Source organism: Protopterus annectens, chromosome 12.part0 (assembly GCF_019279795.1).
Source record: "Protopterus annectens isolate FY-2018-M chromosome 12.part0, PAN1.0, whole genome shotgun sequence".
In the NCBI taxonomy this organism is placed as follows: Eukaryota; Metazoa; Chordata; order Ceratodontiformes; family Protopteridae; genus Protopterus; species Protopterus annectens.
Genome location: NC_056746.1, coordinates 1,386,813,405 through 1,386,836,047, shown reverse-complemented (window position 1 = coordinate 1,386,836,047; position 22,643 = coordinate 1,386,813,405). Strand labels below are relative to the sequence as shown.

The following is a 22,643-nucleotide window of genomic DNA, read 5'->3' as shown; positions in this document are numbered from 1 at the left end:
TAAACCCTCATTGCTGGAATTGTAATGGAAATATTTGATTTAGAACAGCTAAACCTTTCAAAATATACACTTGTAAAGGAACTTCTAAACAATTGCTTTATTTTTTTAGTAAATATTTGCATGGGAATTTTCTAAATCACACATTTTACCCTCAATACACGGAGTTAAAAAAGCCATAAAATTTACTTTTTCAAGATGCAATGAAATAAATAACACTAGCCAACAACATTGTTTTTTTCGGTTTCAGACTTTTAGGCGAAAGATCATACTTTTGTTCAAGCTTTATGGACAGATAAGCTTGAACCACCCAGTGTTCTTTCATGCTCCAGTTCTCATATGTCAAGAAAACTCGGTTACTGCCACTTTGGTGTCAGTTTACAGTGACTACAAAGATTAATAGAAACTGAAAAAAACATTCCCTCATTTTTCTTAAATATAACCACTAGTTTGTACAAAAAATAAAGACGACAGACGCACACACGTGTCTAAATTTATTAAGCGAAGTACAGCACTGATCTACATGCACCAATAACAAAAGAACTTACAATGAATTTTACATTTTGGCCAAAACTAGCGTTACTAGTACATAAAACACACCACGTGTAACCAGATGAGAATTAAGATTTACCTGGACTTGTTTAATGAAAGTAATGAAAAGCACAGAATATAATACATTATATAAATAGCACAAGTTTATTTAAACGTGTTTTGCTTTAAAAAAACAATTACCACTTACGACAATCTTACATTTATATGACATTTTAAATTGAAAACATTTCATATTTTATCTCCTATGCAGTCAATGTAATATTACATGGCTTAAGCAATTCCTGCCTTTCCTTGAACCTCATTCCACCTCCAAATCTTTACTCTGCATGCAGTGTTCCCCCAATTCCCCTTTTTTCTATGTAATTTTCTCTTACCCTTTCCGAAAAATCACTTCAAGGTCTTCCATCTGTTACATATCCACTACTTCTAATATGGTTGGTTTAGATTTTGATTTCCATTTTCTACGAATTTTTTTTTTTTTTTTGGCAGCCAAAAGAATTAAACCCAGCAAGGCCTTACTATGTCTACTCCTGTAGCACAGCTCAAAAATTCCTTAGTTACATAAATTTGCTCACACAATATTTGACAGTAGTCTGCAGGGACTTTTTGAAGTCAGCTAGCTCATTAGATTACCCAAAACAAGTTCCCAATTACCTCTTTCTTCCTCATCACACCTCCAACATCTGCAATCTAACTAAAAAACAATTCTTTGTTAGCTTGGAGTATAAAAATACCTATGAAAACACTTCCCAAGCAAAGATCATAACACACGGGGGGCATACACATACCCCCCATTACTTCTTTGTGAACTGCTTATCCAGTCTCTCCCCAATCCTGTCTATCCTATTTAAATAAGATTCCTATAGTCATCATGGAATATTTCTTATACTCTATTAAATTATCCATTTTTGAAGTGAAACTTTTTATGGAATGGTGAGAGCGCTCAGTGAAAAATGGCAAACTTCACCCAATAAGGCAGAGTTAGACTTCCGTACTCTTTCTACCCCCCCCCCCCAACAGATGTGAAGACACAATAAGTGAGAGGGGAAAGGCCGCTTTGCGACTGGAATCTCAATTCTTTCAGCTCTCTTGGATCCATGGCAATGAGTCCATAACTCCCCCAAAATCCCCAGTATGCTTTACTATTACGATCTCTCAATAACAGGGCAGCAAGTTCTTCAGTTTCTTTATGAAATTTAACTCTCTGGGGGCCTAGGCAAAAGTCTGCACTGGCACAATGTGGGCTGTGACCCACAGTGCTTTTCAAATCTGGACTCATTGGATTCCGGCACCTCATACAGCACCTGCTACTTCGTTTTTGCAAAATGAACAAATGGGCATAAGTTTTCTGGACGTTAATTACTCCTCTTTCGGCTTGTTTCCACTGACATAGCAGTAATGTACAGTGTTGACAGGGAAATATTTTTTTTAAGTGAAACAATGCTATGTACTGTATCCACTGCTTACTTGTCTCCCTGTAAGAACTAACAGCATCCAGTCCGGCTGGATGGGGCTTCCTGCCCAAGGCTAAAGTTAATGACCAGAATTTACATATGGAATGTCCTTTATTGCTCTAAGTGAAAAAGAATGTAAAGGCAGTTAGTGTAGCCTGGGAACTCCAGGAAGGGTGAAAAAGATGATTTAATGTTTATCAGAACTGGAGTTTCAATTTAAACAGAGAGAATCAGAGATTAAGCATTTTTGTCTTGATATCCAACTTATCAGCACTCTGCCTGTGTCTTTAAGTCATTTTAGAAGTGTGTTTTCTTGTTGAAATAGCTAGGACTATAAAGATTAGACCAAACCCTTTTGTCAGAACTGTACTACTGAATTATTTTAAGTTTCTGTGTGTTCTCTGAACTCGAATAGCACTGTGGTGTAGTACTATTGTGTTTTTAGTATTTATTATTAAATATTTTTCAACTCTTTTCAACTGAGGCTGGTTTATGTAGAGATAAATTTAAGCTCTAGAGTACACTGCATGCTTATAAGTGATCCTGGACTAAGACCTTCCAATAAGCCTTGATTGGTTAAGTTACACCACTATTGGATATTAATATTGCACAGTAATAATTGGACACCCTTTTAAAGGGCCTTTGGGTAGCTGATAATTATTAGCTGGTGGTGGCAGTAATTACTACCGTATAGTCTGGGTATAAGGGCACAGCTGGAGAATCTGTGTCACCCTTTCACTGGAGTGTCTGCGAAGTTGTATAAAATCTCAAAGTGTGTGTCTGTCAGCTACTTGGGCAGGGACACAAAGCACTGGTTGGACAGAGGGTACTGGTGGTTTTGGCTTGCCAGCTAGGCTGAGATCTGGACCCTATAGCTGTGCCAGTGGGGAGTCTTACTGGGGACCTGGAGAGTAAGGGAGCGACCAGCCCCAGACTGACTAATCTCTGTGTGCTCTTAAGGGAGATTGCACTTTACTGTGTTATATTTGTTATCCTTTCCTCTCATATGGGACGCCCTCTCTGGTATTAGTGGTGAGGATTGAGGCTCCTTGATTGCTAGGCCAGGGGACGGGTGTCACATGTGGTGGCAGTGTTCACATTTACCTGAGATGCCAGTCAAACAGAGCCACACACACACACTTGAAATACAACCTCACACTAAGCGATTTTATCAGCTACTCTCAAAGACATGAGTCTGGAGTGTTTCTCCCCAGACCTCTACTGAAAATTAGCTTTGTTCCAAGTCAGACTTGCCCAGTAAACAAATGTTAAATAAAATAAACACTCTCTCAGGCTGATCTCCAGAATTTATGAGTTTTGCCAACTGTAAATATTTCTAAAATGGGGTTTTTAAAGTAAACATAGATAACAGAGCAAAACCCGTAATTTTAAACGGGAAGCATCTCAATATTGTTCTATTATCTTGTCAGGTGCCTGCTGTGGTGCAGGAGAGATGTCCTTTCCACACATGGGTCACTCACTCCCACTGTTACCTCAAGCAACTTCTAAGGAATAGACACAATGAAATCTTAAGCTCAGAAGTGATCCTAAGGGACAGGAACGCAGATGTAAACAGTTCCCACCGGTATGCATCACTGAACTTCTAAATGCTATAAACTCCTGAGTTGTTCTCTTCTTGAAGTAATCCCTTACAATTACAAGATAGCAACATACTCCTGCATAAAGTATGTGTGTTTGTGCGCATGCATGTTGGGTACATTTTTGCAGTTCCCAACAGACTTCTACTGCACTTGGCGACCCCACACCTTTTTTTTCCCCCCTAACAGCTTCTAGTCTAGAGTCAAATAAACACTCTACCAGTGCTCCTCTTTCACTTAGGATCCCCATAAACATTACTTTTTTGCCTATACTCATATCAATCCTTGATAGGAAAGACAGTCTGTAGCCTGCAGTCCAAATGCATTTGTGCCTTCCTCCTATTCTACTACTTTTCCCCAATTATTAGCTCCCAATACCTTGATTCTTTTGCCATTTTTCCAGTAAATTCCACCCCCTCTTGCCGATTGATTCTCTGTACCCTCAAGTGCAGTGGTCCATATCATCAGTATCTGCTTTCTCCATTCCCATGTTGGCGTAGTTCTTGGAATAAGTTCTGGGTTCTATATGGCTACTGTTATTCTCCTTAAAGATCAGCGGCCACAATCGCAGCCTCTCCTTATTTCCCCGAGCCCCCCATCCCCCCATTTCATCATCTCTTTAAGATTTGAATTATTCCTTTCAGCTTGTGCCAAGTATGGGAACCATAACCATGTAGTTCTGAAATATCCCTTCAGATCAGGTAATCCCAAACCACCTTGTTTTAACTGTAAGGATCAGCTTATCCCACTTGACTCCTGCCCTATTCCCCTCCCAGATAAAATACTTTGCTTTATTAATTGCCGTCCACAACTTCTCCCCTGGTTGATAAAAAAAAAAATGAATGTCTGGCCTGTGAATAAAACTTAAGGAACTAACTACATTTTCACTGCATGTATCTTGCTACCCATATCCATAAAAATAGAGCTTCTAGTTTCTCAGGTTTTTTGTATCATCTTTTTAGTCTCTTCCCACATATGCTTAGCTGCCATAACAGGAGTAGGGATTTAAAAGGATTCCAAGTACTTCATTTTACCATATTCCCATAAATTTGGGTATTGCTGAACCAATTTGTCTGTGGATACTTAGTTTACAGAGAGGACTACCTCTACTTTAATTTTCACCACTAGCCCTTATATAGCCTAATTAACCTTAGTATGTCAGGGAATGCAAAGTTTTCCATTAACCTACTCAAAATCGCAGCTTACTCCATCAAATGCTTTTCTCTGCATCAAGACCCACCAAAGTGGTATTTTCTTACATTCTGCTTCCCTATGGATCATCACTGTTCAATTAACGTTGTCAATTTTTTTTTCCTCGCTCATCTCCTATCCTAACTGAATAATTAAGCCTCATCCACTGCTGACCTTGATATATGTACTTCTTCCATAAATAAAAACAAACATTCAACAGCCTCTGTTTAAAGAATACAACCCAAAGTTTATATAATTTACCTGGTTTGGCAGGTAGCTCACTGGTGCTGATGTTCAGAAGTCTGGGCCATACTTGTGACCGAATATCATCCGTCAGAAGTCCCCCTTCACTTATTGCCATGCGCCTTAGTGCGGCCACATCTATGGGACTTCTGTTCAGTGCCTGACGAATCTCCCTTAATTTTCTCTGTCTTTTTGACTCATGATCTACAAACACAAAAAATACAAAAGTGTAAACCTACTCAAACTACAAGTTTGTGTTTGTAAACATAATAATGTATTACAATGATACATCTGGCATGATACAGAAAAGAATTCTGACAATAACTAAAAGGCTGACAATCCTAACATCAAGCCATTGTATACTAATCTAGATAAAAAACTGACGATACTGATGAAAAATGCGTAACCCAAGTAAGTCAAAACAAAGTGACGGACAGCCCAACTCCAATCACGTATAAACTGAAGGCCTGCTTTGGGTTCCTAGATGTCACCATGCACAAGTTGAGGAAGCCATAGACTAACTCTTTGCAAAGAGCATCATTCCCTTCACTGAAAGGGAAAGGGCTTGGACATTTCTTCAGCTCAGTCTTTCAATGTCTCATGTCTTCCACAGTCTCCTAACAAATCTCACAAAATCCTTCACATTATCTAGATAAAATATTAACAATATAACCCACTTGGTGCTGTGAACATTGTTATACCCCATCTACAAAGTGAGAAAAGGGGGCTGATACCAATTAGTAATTTAGCTAGACGTGTTATTTCAAAGTGGATTTCTTTCCTTTCAAAACATTTAGACCATTCTACCCAAGGGCATAGGAAACTCCATAACCGCACTGAAATTTTCAGTTTCAAGGATCAAGCTTTCCTTTTACTGGCAGTAAATGCTATAAACGTTCTCAGAGATTACACCTGAAACATACTCCAAGTTTGTGAATTAGTTCCGCCTTATTTTTCTGTGAAATTCTTCAGCTATGCATTCAAACAGTATAGTGCGATTAGTGTACTACCCCAGTAAACAAATTACATTAGTTGCTAGAAAACCACATTCTCTTTAACCATTTTACTACAGACATTATGCAAGACTATTACTCCCAAACTCATTGTTCTAGGCTACTTTTTGCTCTCTGTACCGCAAAATGCTCACCACTGACCCACCTTTGCTCCTAGTATATAATCATGTGCATTTCCAAATTTACTTGACATTTTCCTGAAATGCAAGTGAAACAGACACAATTTGCTAAGAAAACAGATTGCATCTCTAGTCCCAAAGACAGAGACAGCTGCATCTTGAATGTTAAGGGAAGAAAATTTCAAAGTCAGCCTCTAAGTCATCACCACTTTTAAACAGGAATACATTGTTTTTTGACAAAAAAAAAAATCACAACACTACATAGGTAGGTCTTCAGAAGTTTATGTCACCTGAAAACTAGTACTACTGACTAGTTCTAAACTAAATGTTTTGCCAGTGTTGCAGTCTGTCAGTTTTAATGGTTACCCCCAACTTCTTTTTACCTTTTCCTACAAAAATGAGTTCCTAAAAATGTGAATATCTGCCTGAACAAATAAAATACCAGAATTTTCTGTACAGATATTTATCTTTAGTTCTAAATTTTATAACATACTAATGACAATTGGTGTGTGGCAACTACACATTGCAAGTTAAAGTGTGTGTGTATGTGTATATATATAAATAAATAAAACCACTGATTGTATATGACAATATAAAAGCGAACCAAAAACAAGCAAAGTAGTGAAAGAAATTAACAATGACATGGAAGTAGCACAGCTGGACACTGCATCATTGCGCTACTCCAGTCCATTTCAGAACAGTTTAATTTCGCTTTACAGAATAATAAATTGTGGTTTCATATTATTTTCATGTAATACATGCATGGTCTAGACTGTAGGGCACAGTGCTGTTCTGAAGATCTGGCAATAAACTCAAGCACAATCATACAGCTCAGAGAAAGCAGTCTATTGCAACAATGTTATTGGAAGACTTTTACAGATCTTGTTTAGCAAAACGCTTGGTAGGTTTTCCCATGTGTCCTCACTGCAATAAATCTCAGAGACCACTTACTTGTGTTAGAACAAAACAAGTGATGACCCAAGATACCGCATACTGTTTTTGGGAGTGTCTTCATTCTAAACAACATTGCATGATTGCGGAGTTGAAGTTAATAAGCTTGCGGAAGTGCAGAGCTTGCCTTCCTCCCAAACACTTCAGTCTTACCAAGCAGAGCATGTCAAGTTTCATTAAACATCAAAAGTACTTATCTCCAAAATGGCCGGGACAAGACTAGCCAGCGGTGTAGACCTTGGCTCTAGATGACCATCACTGCTGAAATGACACCCCAACCCCATGTGCAAAAATGGGGAAAGGGGTTGTGGATGGAGGGATGGATCTCCCAAAATGCATATTCATTCATTTCATAAGCGGAAAACTGTGGTATTTCTTCTCAGCTACAAAAGTCAACATGAATGGCAGATGCATTTTGAAACCATGCTAGTGGAATACAAAAAACATCAAACTGGAGAAACTCCTACTCAAGAGTGGACAGCTTAATGTCATTTGCCTCTGCACAGGCAGTCAGTAACAGTAAGGACAGGAACAGAGTAAGACTTCTGTTGACTGGACATGACCCAAACCAAGCAGCACATGTACAATTAAGTACTGACTGTCCATGGCAAGACTGAGGATACAGAGCACACCATCAAAGGGCTCATAAAAAATGTAACCGACAAATGTAATCATGTAAGTGCATGAACGAAAATGTTTAGACAGGAGATGCATACAGGCAAGCAATAACCTTGCTAATTCTGAACAGCACTAATTTTGACTTCTCAGTCTTCCTATGGAAGTGTTCATTCATTAAATTTCTTCAAAATTTACAAAAGCTTTCAGTCACGACCCAGGCCAGACGCAATAGTACAGAAAATGTATACATGACAATTACATAGCTGGTCACTTGTTTGTACAATCTGATCGCATAATGTTGGATATGGGTATAAATCGCAATGAAAACTGAAAACACTAAAGTGTATTGGTTGTGTTTAGAAGCACCTTTGTTTTACAATTTCCTATCCAGCTGTATTCCTTGTGATAAAGCCGCAAGTGATTTTGCCAAAAATTAAGATCTTAGTGTGCAGTTTGAGCTTCTAGTTTAACTGTTTACTCAGGTTTTTATCTATAACCAAACCCACAAGATGATACAAAGGTAGAATTAATTTACTTGACATTTTTTTTAACTCGGGGAAAGTCTAGAAATGAGGGCCGGTGAGAAAAGCTCCTTAGATAAAAGACAAAAATTACATCAATATAATATTCAATGTGATGTTCCATCTGCAAGAAATAATTAACTTTTTTTCTAAGACGTAAGAAACTACTTCTGATGCATTTAATATTAGATACATTAATTTAGGTAGTGCACCGATGTGGTTTCAGTTTTTCATGGCAGGGATTTTCAGGTCTGAGAAAAGTAAAGGATTCAAGGGGCAGCCCTTGTCAACAAATTTAAATGAAAAAGCAATAAACTTTTTGCATCAAAAACGGCATAAGTTGGCAGTATATGTGCTAATTATGTCACATCCAACTTGCAAAGGTTTGTTACCTACATTTGCTTCAGAACATGACTAAGACACTAAGCCCAACAACAAATAAAAGATTAGACATTACATAAACACGAAGCTCGTTGATTAGGTCAATTTAGACATGCTAGGGCAAAAATTGCAAATCAAATCACAACTAACAAACACCGAGGTAAAAGCAAACTGCATTCTGCAGTTCAGCACTTCCATTACACGTCATACACAATGGATTACAGTATTGATTATGCATTGGATTACAAAACTAGTTTACTTAATTTAGTGCATTAGGTTAAAGTATGAGCTATAATTCAGAATTTACACTAATACAATACAGTAGGTCAGACTATACATTGCATTTTAGAAGAATTTAGCCTTTGCAATATTATGCAAACAGTTATCCCTGTAGCAATTTTGCTGTGAAACTGTTCAGAAATGCCCAATTTAAAACCCTGGAAAGTTATATTTTTTCTTTGCTTTAATATAACAGGAGAGAGTTGGTTTCATAGTGCCAGTCCATTTGAAAAAGTATTGTTCCATAACTGTTTTGAAAAGAGGCCTACACAATGCTACCCCAATTTCTGGTTACTTGTGGGAGAGTATCCTCTCTACTGGCAGGCAGTAGCCACCAATTAGAACCCTATATAAATCAATCAATGGGCCCAGAAGGTAGGCAGATCTTTTTCAGACAGGAAGCCAATTTGGTTTCTTGAGAAGGTTGCAGAGATTGGTTAAATGGTCTCCAACAAAAGCGAATCTAAATATTTTTTTTTCTGCTATCTGTAGCCTATGCATAATTTAGGCTGAATGGAAATCTACAAAAAGTAACTCTTATTCCAATTCTGGAAGCAGTACATTTTTACAAAGTGCTCTGCAAGAAGACACAAGAGGAAAGGGATTTTGTGGCACACTTTTAGCTGTGTTAGAACTGTGTGTGTATGAAGTTCAGGGAGGGATCCAGAGTAAGGCTCGCAATCTGTAGTCAGAAACCATGAGAATATTGTTGTCATGGCTATTACTTTTAACCATGGCGGCTGTGGTAGGTGGAGGTGAAAGGGGTAGAACAGAGTACAAGTGTTAAGAGTGATCTTTGAAGGTAAAAGGAGGCTGGTGGCTAGAATAACACTGCCAATGTATACTGTAACATTTAATGAAGGATGTTCTACGATAATGCCATAAATAAAAACAGTAGCGGGCCTAAAACAGATCTCCAAGGAACACCTGCACCTATCCTGCCTACTGCTGATGAATATTGGTTATTCGTGATGATGGCCTCTTTTTATGAGAGCTTAGAAAACATTTAATTGCGCTACTACCAAGTAATATCCACAAAGATGCCAGCTGTAAGAAATCCATGGTGGATATTAGCACAGATTACACATACTGCTGATAAAAGGGCTGCAGTGATACTACATGCGTTTCTAAAGCTGTTCTATTTGAGAGAGTCCATAGTGTTGTAAACAATCGTCTCACAGATTCTGGCTAGGAGGCACAGACTGGCTACTGGTCTATAATCCTTCGAAACAGGGAATAATTGGGGACGGGGGTCCTGAAGTAAGGGAAAGACTGAAGATAAAAGTGAGATGTTTTTTGCAAATTTGTCTGCTGCGCTCCTGGGAAAGTCAGGAGCAAGATGTGGATTTTTACAGCTGAGAATTGTAAGTTATCTAGCATTCTTCTTCTTACATTTTTTTTTAACAGATATCTCAGAGAAGTAAAACATTGCTGCAAATTCTGCTAAGGCATATAGTCCTGGAGGCCAGCTGCAGTCTAGTAAAGTGCGAACTGAAGTGGGAGAGAGTAAGTTAGTGATGGCCTGGATGGAAGAGATGAGAACGTTGTCACCTGCAGACAGCTGTTTGGAGTGTTACTTTTAGGGGTGGTTGTAGAGGTAGGAAAGTGACCTGCGGAGGATGTTTTTTTTCTCCAAAGTGTTTTGGCGCTCTAGTGGATCATATTTGTTCTACAGTGCTGCTTATGTTGCCGTTTTCTGAAAGGATAGATAACCTCAATGCAGTTGTTAATCTGGTGTGTTTGTCTCCAGATTAAACAGAGAAGACCTGGGTAATTATAATCCTAATTTCATTTGCTACCCCGGGCCATGTGTTTCCATTTAATCTTCTGCAAGTGATGGGGAATGAAAAAATGTAATTGTGCTACGGCTGTTGATAAAAATGGACAAAGCATCTCCTAGATCTTGGAAGAGGTGCAGAGGAAACTCAAGACTGCCCAAGTATTGGTCCAAAACACTTAGTTTTGGCTCTGGGAATGGACGAGTTGTCATCAACTGGTCTATAAAACTTTTATGGACTACAAGGACCAGAAGGATATTAAAGGACAGTGAGTCTCTCTCTTTCAGAACACACACACACACACACACACACACACACACACACACACACACACACTAATACATTCTCTGTCCCAATCATGGAATTCTAGAAAACAGGTGAGCCATCAACATTTTCACTGTCATTAAAGGGTTTAAACCACAAGACACTAAGATACTTAAAATCTACTATTAATTTGTTGGCCGCTTCTATGAAATAACTAGCCCTACCCCCACACTCTGAGAAGCAAAATGGCTTTGTGTACAAAGTCTACAGTTTGTTAAATCAGACTTGAAATTGTGGCAGCAAACAGTCAAACTATTAGGCACTAGGAGCCGTGCTCCATCTTCAACTTATTTTCATCTTTGCTGCTCAAAGTAAAAAGCACGTAAACTTTACTTTCAAGCAGGTGACAATACAATTGCAGAAAGTGAAAATAATACACCTACATAGCACGTAAACCCAAATCTTTACTGAAAAAAGACTAAATGAGCCACACATACATATATAATCTCATAACTCTCCAAGACGAGTTTAATAAGATTAACAGCTATTAGACAAGAAGAATGCCACATCGTAAAACTTTATTTTAATCCCTGTAACTGACCATAAACTAATCACTCTGGATATCCACATTCCGCCACCACCGCCAGTCAAAGAAACCACCGTGAAAAACTTTTCAAAAGCAAACATCACGTTACTTAAGACCTAGGTGGGAAGTTTCAAAGCCGCCATGCTAAAGGATAACGCTGTCCAAGCTGCAAAATCCTTTACTAATGCACTCTATGGGCACCTACAAGAATGCATGGATCGTGCTATCCCAAGCAAAACCAAGACTCACTCCTCCAAAAAAAGGAAACCAGTCTGGTGGACTCCCTGCCATAAACAAGCTATACAATAGAAGGGGGAAACTAGTACAGAAAAAGAGAGTAAAATCCCAAGAAGGGAAGACATCCCTGATCAGTATCAGCAAGAAACTACATTCCTTCATAAAATCATCCAAGGCTAGCTTCAAAAGAAATATTGCCATGGACTCCAAAGATAACCACAAAGCATTCTTTAGCTATGTCAAGAATCTAAGTGGCAATTCTCAGATCTGCTCGGAGTTAGTGTAGAATGGCACAAAATGCACTGAACCGACCAATATGGCAAACATCCTGGCAGACAGGTTCAGTGCAAACTTCACCCCTAAAAGGCCCATAACTATACCAGAAGAATGTACTGCCCCTGAAATCAGACACACTGGTTAAAACAACCCTCTCCAAAGCCAAAAACACCATCAATGGGACCGGACGGTGTCCCAGGCTGCGTCCTACACGAGCTCAAAGATGAACTAACCCCCTCACCTAAACACACTGTTTAAACTCAGCCTCTCCACAGGCTACGTGCCCACAGAGTGGCGCATAGCAACGGTTAATCCGCTCCACATAGGTGTAATCACAATTGACCCCAGGAACTATCGCCCTATAAGCCTGACTACCTTGGTCTGCAAAGCTATGGAGCGCATCATGGATCTCATTAACAGAGACATTGGGAACCTCCAAACACTGGACCCTACCCAGTTCGGCTTTAAGGGCAGATCACGTCTCCTAAACCTGGTGGACTTCTTTGAGACAGTTACCAAGGCTATAGATGAGGGAAAGTTGGTCCACACAGCCTACCTCGACCTTGCAAAGGCCTTCGACACCATTCTCCACTCAGGTATTATAGACAAGCCCACCAGCCTGGACATAAACCCCTATGTCACGAGATGGGTTGCCAACTGGCTCATGGACAGAACCCACATGTTAAGAGTTGCAGGAGCTCGGTCTGACTCTAAACTGGTTAGAAGTGGAGTTCCGCAGGGCTCAGTCCTAGGACCTCTCCTGTTCGTTATATACTTCTCAGAGGTACAGGCAAGCACAGGAGGACTATGACTGACCAAGTTCGCAGACGACTGCAAACTAGGGGCTATAATTGACTCACCGGCCAACAGACATCCTCCAAAAAAGGGTCTCACTGAGACAGATACCTGGTGTCAAAACCATGGCCTCAAGCTAAATGCCAAAAAGTGCATAGTCATCCCCTTTGGAAAAATAAGTACCCACAAACTATCACATAGGTGGCAGCCCCCTAAATAGGGAAGATGTAATAAGGGATCTGGGGACCCAAGTAGATAGTAACCTCTCCTTTTGATAACAACATTGCCAAAGTGGTTAGAACATCTTTCTATGTGGCCCATCTAATCACAAAAGGGTTTGCATCCAGATCGAAAGATGTCATTGGGCCCCTCTACGCATCAGTCAGACCCATCATAAGAGTACAATGCCCCATTTGGGATGTACCTTAAAAAGACACCTACAACAACTGGAAAGACCACAGAAGTACCTCACCAAGAGGATCACTGGCCTCAAGCAGATGCCCTACGCAGCTCGACTGAAGAAACTCCAGCTGTACTCTGGTTGCATACCGCCTACTCAGAGGTGATCTCTGCCTGACATACAAGGCCATGTCCAACCCAGAATTGATGGACATGCTCCACCTAAAGAAAACCATATCCCCTCGAGCCACATGCTCCAGGGATTTAAACCTCACCACAACAATAAAATAGGACGTATTGGAGGGATAGATTCCTGTCCCAGAGACTTCCCATGCTCTGGAACAAAATTCCAATCTACATTAGGCAGATCTCCTCGCTAACCCTCTTCAAGAGAAACCTTGACGAGTGGATGGGAAACAGTTTACCCGGGGATCACTTCAATGGCTCTGCTGGACATGGGCACAGGGAACTAATCTAAGGGGGTGGCGAAAGCCAACACATTCCGGCTAGGCTTACAAATGCCTTTGGGCAGATAGCCTAGTACCTACCTATGAACTACTACCTGATGCTATAATCTCCTGTTTGGAAGGGTGAAACGGACTACTACACAATAAGAATAGGCTGGGAGACTGGGAAATACTAAAAATAAAGTAAGGGTCTCAGTTCAGAATGCTTCAAGGTAGCTAACCTTTTAACAAGGCACAACTATAGTAGGTGGTCGTACATAATACAGACAGTTGTTAAAATAATCAAATTGTGTGTTTGTACATACAAAGACATTTAAAATATCAAAACTCCAGTCAAAGCTTCAGTGCTAAAGAGCATCAATGGAAATGCACAGCAGTTCCTGTCAGGCGTTTCAAAAACAAGAGACAGCATGTCGAGTTGTACAGTGAATGGCTTGGGGTGGGAGGAGGGTTAAACAAGTAGTAATACTCCAAAGGGAAGGTGGTGGCTGACTGGCAAGTATGATCTGCAGTTTATTAGCAACCCCTTTTCTATGACCCTGGACAATACTCAAAAACAGGTCGAAATAGAGGAACTTGAAGCAATGGAAACAAAAGTGATTACGCAAATGTAGATGGTCAGAATTCATTAAGACAGAAAGGTTACAAGTAGAAAAGCATGAGCACCGTGTTTTAGAAGGTAACTTTACATTTTAGAAGGTAACTTTACGTTTTAGAAGGAAACACCTGACAGGAACTGATGTGCATTTCCATTGATGCTCTTTAGCACTGAAGCTTTGACTGATGGGGTTTTGATATTTTAAAATGTCTTTGTACAAACACACAATTTGATTAGAAGGTAACTTTACGTTTTAGAAGGTAACATTTAAAGTTATTCATCTGCAAAGTATCATAGTCCAGACTTAACTTCTGCAAGAAAAATCTCTGGGGAATGAAAATTAAGAATTCTCTGACTGCAAACAAGCCAAAAGCTACAGCTGATGGCGATTTTTCACATACATTCTTAAAACTCGCAGTAAAGTCAACTGACTTGTAATCAGAGCACGAAGGATAAAAGAGGGTGCAGAACCTGTGAAAAGGCAGCACTATTTAAACAATTAAGAAAAGGGTGCAAACAACCCAGATAATTTAAGGCACAGTGCCCTTCCAAATTCATTTGGTAAAACAGAGAAAAGTATTCAAGCACCTTTTATATATTTATCTGTTGTCAAAAACAATCAGAACAGCTTCACCTGGACATGGTACAGACCTTGTCCTGCACTATGCTATTAAAGATATGCATAACAATGCTGACCAAGGGCTCACTCACTATCCTGGCTTTGGTCCTGGACGTATTCAGAGCCATTATCAAAACATGGGATAACTTGTCAAAGGCTCATGGACTGCAAGATATTTATCTATACTGGCTTCACGGTTACCTTTAGGACAGAAAGAAATGTGTGATAAGAAAGTACCCCCTACCTATTTGTGACAAATCAGCAGCACTGCATGATTAAATTGATGGTATCGTACATCCCTACACAGGAAGCAGGACAGCACTACAAGAAGGCGCACATATAATACGTGGATGCTACTGACTTGGTATTTCCATTTACAAACCCGCAGTCATCAAAACTACAGTCCTTCCAGAACTGGATCATGACACATTTACTACTCAGTCATAAGAAAATAAAACAACCAAGGCCATGATACTGGGTAGCACGTCTTCTCTAAGTGAGTGAATTTTTTTGGTTAAAGTCCCCATCACTAACAAGACGCTCTGCAAATTAACTCCCACCACATACTACCTTAGCATTATCACAGAGCAGTAACTCATATTTTGATGTCCAGTACAATGCAGTCTCCTCAAAATCCAAATCTTCTTAGATATTCTACTGAATTACTTTAACCAACGTTTATGCTTTCCATACTGCTACCAAAGTTGCTTAGTGGATACCTTACCTCTCCATTTAACCCAGAACAACATTGACAAGCCTTTTAAAGGCAAATAAATAGCCACGTCTGTTACAGAGTACCATTGCAAAATCCACTGATTAATTAATATGCAAAATCATTGCAATATGGAGATTAAAACAAAAGTAACAGCTTAATTCTGTTAAATATTTGCAAAATAATTATTTCAACAGTATGTGCAACAAACTAAACTTGGACAGTCCCTCCTTAAGATGTCTATTCACACACAAAAGTTTCCTAGGAGAGACAAATTATTATAATCACACTGGTTCTCAAGTTTCCAGATATGTTCCTATAATGTATGCATTTATTCATTCCATTCATTCTCAACATGTCTACATATCACATACCATGACAGTGTGTCCTGGTAGTTTTACTTTGTTCCCAGAATCACCCTACGCAGAGTCCACCTTCCACATTCAGAGCTCTCAGTTCATTTCATTTCCCTTAGTCCAATTTAGTGACTTGGTCCCTTAAGTGTTAATGTTAACTTAAGCAGGCAGTCACCCTCTGTAAGCAAAAGTGTTTAAATGTGACTTACTCTAAGATCCACTAAGCAATCTTTCATATTCTTGCAACAAGCAGCCATTTTAACTGAAAGTGTTAGAGATCATTACAGAGTTTTGAGCAAATATTCTGTTTTAGGGTATGCATCAGACTTTTAGGCTTTAGAATGTGTTTTAAGGTTTGATGAACTTAACTTAAGTCACTCTGATTACATTTCTTAATGGGAGCACAATGCAATTGGCTCTCTAAAGTATGCTACTACAAAAATGTATGAGGAATAAAGATAATTTCTCACTGCAGAGACACCTAGCGTGACAGCGACAACACAAACAACAGAACAAAGCATGGTGAATGGGACAGCAAGACAAAACGTGGATTCATTAATAGATGCACCACAGATAGGGCATGTACTCCATTACCTAATGTTCTTCTCCACTAAATTACACAGCAATGTAAGAGACAGCTGCTTAACACAGAAATCCTACTAACAGTCTATGGATATATAACTAACACAGCAAGCAGAAGCATCATTCCAAATATGCAAACATCAGCGGTGTCCACATCAGCTCACTAAGCTGAGCAGGACAGCAAAAAGGTGAATAGTGGTTACAAAAAAAAAAAAAAAAAAACCAACCAGAGAGTGTCATCTACACAGGGGTCAAACATAATAATCAATAAAAAGAGCTAAAAAAATATAACACACCTGGGAACAGCTCTTCCACTATGAAAGAATCAACTGGCATACTTTACGCTGGCAGCATACCTCTCAAGCGTACCTTATTATGAGGAATGTTCCTCATTTGGGGTCTTAAAAAGTTCATGTTCCTCAAGGTTCCACATTGAAAGGGTCTATCACGCATTCAGTATTAGGAATTATTTTTAACTGATAGTCATGGTAAATATAACTAAATCATATTAATTCATTAAAATAACTACAGTACAAGTAAAACTATCACAGTTTAGCTTCCTAGTTAAAGTCGTTAGAAAGCTGTTAATGTTCCTCATTTTGGCCATTTGTTCCACATTATGAGAGGCAATGTTTCATCTTTTGGTGCTAGAGGATTGAGAGCTATGGCGCTGGCAGTTAAAAATAAAATAATACATTATGGTCATTGGTGCCTAACCCAGATAAGATGGGCTCAGTCATGCATGTAATCTGTACATCATTTCTGCCACTTCAGAGGTGGCACCGCAACAACTTAGAGAAAACATGCATGACATCTGGGAGGTTGGCCACAGCTCACGTAACGGCCTCGTCTGTACAGCCTTTTCCTCTCCCCTAGTTAAGTACATTACCTTGTTTCCCGAGCCCGTTCAGAGGAGATGCAACACCGGCACTCAGCGATTTCTTAAGGTACATGTTCCCGACTCTGTGCTCATGTTTGGACTTCACCCGGCTCCTCAGGAGCTATCACTCCATGAGACACCTGACATATACACACTCCACCTCCAGTGACGGATTCCTCTATTTGTTTCCTTCTTTCATGCCTCACGTCCCTTACGATGCCGTGCACGTCAACGTCTGGGTCCTACATGCCACATGATCGTTTACCCCCAAAATGCGTGCGCGTCCCAATCAGGACAATCCCAGCTGTGTTATGGGTGTACTGAGCTTGTGTGACGAATAGGTACGAATCTCTTACGTAAAACCATATCTGTCAGTCTCAAAACATTAGAAGTTTAAGAGCTGTACTTTAAAAATGATAGCAAAGAGCAATAGAGTACTGTATTTGCTATTTTTTTTCACAACAGACAGTCATTATATACTTGATCGTATATAGTTAGTGGTAGGGAGTCTTTTTAAAGGCCTAGTTTATTTTACCATTAAGATGTCATATTATGAGGGATATTAGTAAATCTAGAAGCAAGGCTAAATTTAAGGGATGAAATCATGGTACTGTGTATAAATTTTAGCAGTTGAAAGTTATACCAGCAAAACATTCTGTGTTTATGATTTTTCTTGCATATTTCACAGAGAAGCTTACAAGAAGTATAGAGGAGTAATAATAACAAAACAATGAAGTGTGCATGTTTTGAGATCTAGTAATCTATTGTATTTTATTTAGTCATTAAACCAAATTACCTGGACATTCTGAGGGAAGATGTCATTATTACACCAAGAAAATGGAGTGATACCTGTATATGCAGCAAAAAATGCCAAGTGTACAGCTAGAGAAGTCTGGCGTTATTGTCCTAAATACGTAAATAAAAACATGTAAAAATAAATAAGGAGTTGTGCGTTGAAAATGCAGTGCTGTATAATATGTAGGTGTCATACAGTTAGAACATTTGAGCAGGCAGAAGAATGCCTCTCAGCTGTCCATGATTTTTGCCTCATTTTATTTATTTATTTATTTGACCGGAATAGTCCAACTGCGCTAGTACCCTTTTTCAGCAGAGGCCCAGGGAGAAAAGCTCCACAGTACAATTAAGCAAAAATTACAGACATTGACTTAATATACAATGACAATACAATAAAATTACAGGATTGTAGCAGAGGACAGAAATATACAACAGAGTAAATGAGCAGCTGTTCTTTTAGGTACAAGTTAAAAAATCAGTAAGAAATACATTTAGTATAAGATATGTATCTTGAGGTAAGTAGGGACAATAAGTTAGCAAAAATAATTCGTACCCTGTCTCCAGTAAAATGGTTGATTTTCTGGTAAATCGTTGAGGATTATAGTCAGACAATGATGCCAGACTTTAGAGTTTCATTCTTCGGATTGTTCAGAAAATGCATCTTCTTCTCTTTTGTCTGTTCCCGTTAGGGGTCACCACAGCGGATCATCTGTTTCCATTTCTTCCTGTCCTCTGCATATTGCTCTGTCACACCAACCACCTGCATGTCCTCTCTCACCATGTCCATAAAGCTTATCTTACGCCTTTCTCTTTTCCTCTTACCCGGCAGCTCCATCCTTAGCATCCTTTTCCCAATATACCCATCATCCCTCCTCAGCACATGTCCAAACCAATGCAATCTCACCTCTCTGACTTTGTCTCCAAACCGTCCAACCTGAGCTGACCCTCTAATATACTGATTCCTAATCCTGTCCATCCTTGTCACACCCAGTGCAAATCTTAACATCATTAACTCTGCCACTTCCAGCTCTGACTCCTGCCTTTTTGTCAGTGCCACCATCTCCAACCCATACAACATAGCTGGTCTCACTACCCTCTTGTAAACCTTCCCTTTCACTCTTACTGATACCCGTCTGCCACAAATCACTCCTGACAGTCTTCTCCACCCATTCCACCCTGCCTGTACTCTCTTCTTCACCTCTCTTCCACACTCACCATTACTCTGAACTGTTGATCCCAAGTACTTAAACTCATCCAACTTCACCAACTCTACTCCCTGCATGCTCACCATTCCTCTATCCTCCCTCTCATTCACACACACATATTCTGTCTTATTCCTGCTGACCTTCATTCCTCTCCTCTCTAGAGCATATCTCCACCTCTCCAGGGTCTCCTCAACCTGGTCCCTACTCTTACTACAGATCATAATGTCATCTGAAAACATCATAGTCCATGGGGCCTCCTGTCTGATCTCGTCTGTCAACCTGTCCAACACCATTGCAAATAAGAAAGGGCTCAGAGCTGATCCTTGATGTAATCCTACCTCCATCTTAAACGGATCTATCACTCCCACTGCAGACTTCACCACTGTCACACTATCCTCATACATATCCTGTACCACTCTTACATACTTCTCTGCTACTCCTGACTTCCTCTTACATACTTCTCTGCTACTCCTGACTTCCTCATACAATACCACAACTCCTCTCTAGGCACCCTATCATATGCTTTCTCCAAGTCCACAAAGACACAATGCAACTCCTTCTGACCTTCCCTATATTTCTCCATCAACAGTTTCAGAGCAAACATCGCATCTGTAGTGCTCTTTCCCGGCATGAAACCATACTGCTGATCGCTAATCATCACCTCCCTTCTTAACCTAGCTTCCCCTACTCTTTCCCATAACTTCAAGCTGTGACAGATCAGTTTTATCCCTCTGTAGTTACTGCATCTCTGCACATCACCCTTATTCATAAAAATAGGTACCAAAACACTTTTTCTCCACTCCTCAGGCATCGTCTGACTTTCCAAGATTTCAGTAAACAATCTGGTTAAGAACTCCACTGCCATTTCTCCTAAGCACCTCCATGCTTCCACTGGAATGTCATCTGGGCCAACAGCCTTTCCATTCTTCATCTTCTTCATAACTGTCTGTACTTCTTCCTTGCTAATCTATTTCACTTCCTGATTCACTATCCCCAAATCATCCAACCTTCTCTCTCTCTCATTCTCTTCATTCATCAGCCCCTCAAAGTACTCTTTCCATCTTCTCAACACACTCTCCTCGCTTGTGAGGATGTTTCCCTCTATCCTTTATCACCCTTACCTGCTGCACATCTTTCCCAGCTCGGTCCCTCTGTCTAGCCAATCGGTACAGGTCCTTTTTTCCCTCTTTAGTGTCCAACCTTTCATACAACTCTCCATATGCCTTATCCTTAGCCTTCGCCACCTCTGTCTTTGCCATGCTCCTCATCTCCTTATACTCCTGTCTACTTTCTTCATCTCTCTGACAATCCCACTTCTACTTCGCCAGCCTCTTCCTCTGTACACTCTCTTGTACTTCCTCATTCCACCACCAGGTCTCCTTGTCCTCCTTCCTCTGTCCAGATGTCACACCAAGCACCTTTCTAGCTGTCTCCCTTACCATCTCTGCTGTAGTTACCCAGCAATATGCGGACAACAATACAGAAAATGCATCCTGATTCAAAACCTATTGTTCTGTTAACTTATTAAATTGCTGTATCATTAGTGGCTCAACAGTGCCACGGTGGTGCAGTGGTTAGTGTTGTCGCCTCACAGCAAGAGGTTCTCCCAATTGATTCTCATCTGGAGAGCCTTATGTGTGGAGTCTGCATGTCCTCCCAACGGTCGAGTGACATTAAAGATATGCATGTAGGTGCATGTGTGAATGGGTGTGCCTTCCTTGAAGGTTGGGCATTGGGCTGGCAACTCGGCACTGTAAAAATCCACTGCTAATCATTACCGGACCAGAGTTCCGCTGTGGAGACACCTAACTGGGAAAAGCAGAAAGACATTACTTTTACTACCAGTGGCTCAACAAGTAAAACACTCACCATTAGGCCTGGAAGATTGGCAGGCTGTGAGTTCTAGTCCTCTGCCAGGTACTTGGATTCATTTCCAATGCTGATACAGCAGTGCAATATGGGGGGGGGGATGCAATCATGAATTTGGTGTTCTTAGTATAAGGCATTAAACTGAGGTCCCATCTGCTTGAGTAGCTGGTAGCTCAGGTAGATACAAAAGATCCAGTGGCACTTATTGAAAAAAAGAGTAGGGGAAGTTTCATGTTGCCCAAGTCAAATTTCCCTTAGTCAGTATGAATACCACCTCGGTTCTCCCATGAAAAGAAGACAATGGCTTAGCAGGATTTGCTCAGTCAACAAAGAGTAGATAAATAAGTATTTTTTTAAGTGAATTACAATAATATTTAAACATTGTCCCTGATTTTGGGTCCTTGTCGTCCCCTCCCCCCCCACATTACTTTTGGCTTTGTACAAAATTCTTGAGCAAAGAAGTTGAGAGGTATGTCGCCCAAATCTCTGGAGGTGGGCTGCTAGAAAAAAATAAATTCTTAAAAATTTACTGGGGAAAATTATTAAATTATGCTGGGAATCTAAGGGTGACTAGGGCCTCAGAAGCTAGGGGATTATAGATGTTCCATGATGCATTTTAGAGCATTTTTCAATTTTTTTCATCCTTGAATGTTGCATATCAAACAGTGCTTGTAAAAGGTAGATAACAAGGTTTTATTTTCTGTTTCAAAAGTCTTAAAGTGATGATATTAACCCCATTAAAGATACAGAGAGTAGTGCTTTGTGTGCTTAGTTAGTGGTGCCAAATGTGGTTTGGGCTCTTAGCCAGGAGACAATAAGGGTGATTCTTTTGAACATACTATTTTCACTACTCCTTCATATTCAGAGCCTCAGGCAGTATTAAACCCTTCAGTACAGAGCATTTTCAGAAAGACTGTTCCAGAATACTGACTGCCTTTGCATATCCCTGATTGTTGTTTATAAATGCTTATGTCTGAAAATGGTTTCAGTTCTCATGCAGTTTTCTGGACATGTTGCCAATATAACCATGTGTAAGATGCCCGTAGATTATACACATACACTCAAAGGCAATGTGCGTCTGTGTCTTGAATTTTAATAAAAAAAAATCATTTCAATGTCCAGTTTATACGGAAATGTATTTTACTGTCACTTTTATATAAAACGATATGTTCTTTTTCACCTGTCACCAAAGCACTGTATATTTCTGACAGCTGGCTTCAGACTAACTAACATGAAAATTGATAGTTACGCTTTTATTATAAACTGACAGCTCTGCAAATGTTACAATTTGTCAACTTCTGATGGCCA

General features: G+C 39.8%; 1 protein-coding gene across 1 annotated transcript in view; it reads right to left on the bottom strand.

Annotated features, from left to right (window-relative positions):
* TBC1D20 (TBC1 domain family member 20) overlaps window positions 1-17,702 on the bottom strand; it is a gene marked incomplete at its 3' end in the record, with an annotated part of 536,871 nt that extends 519,169 nt beyond the window's left edge. Inside the window, 2 exon segments of the mRNA XM_044090446.1 lie at window positions 5,054-5,239; window positions 17,476-17,702. Of these exon segments, the coding sequence (XP_043946381.1) occupies window positions 5,054-5,239; window positions 17,476-17,539 (250 nt within the window).
* Between the last annotated feature and the right edge of the window lie 4,941 nt (window positions 17,703-22,643).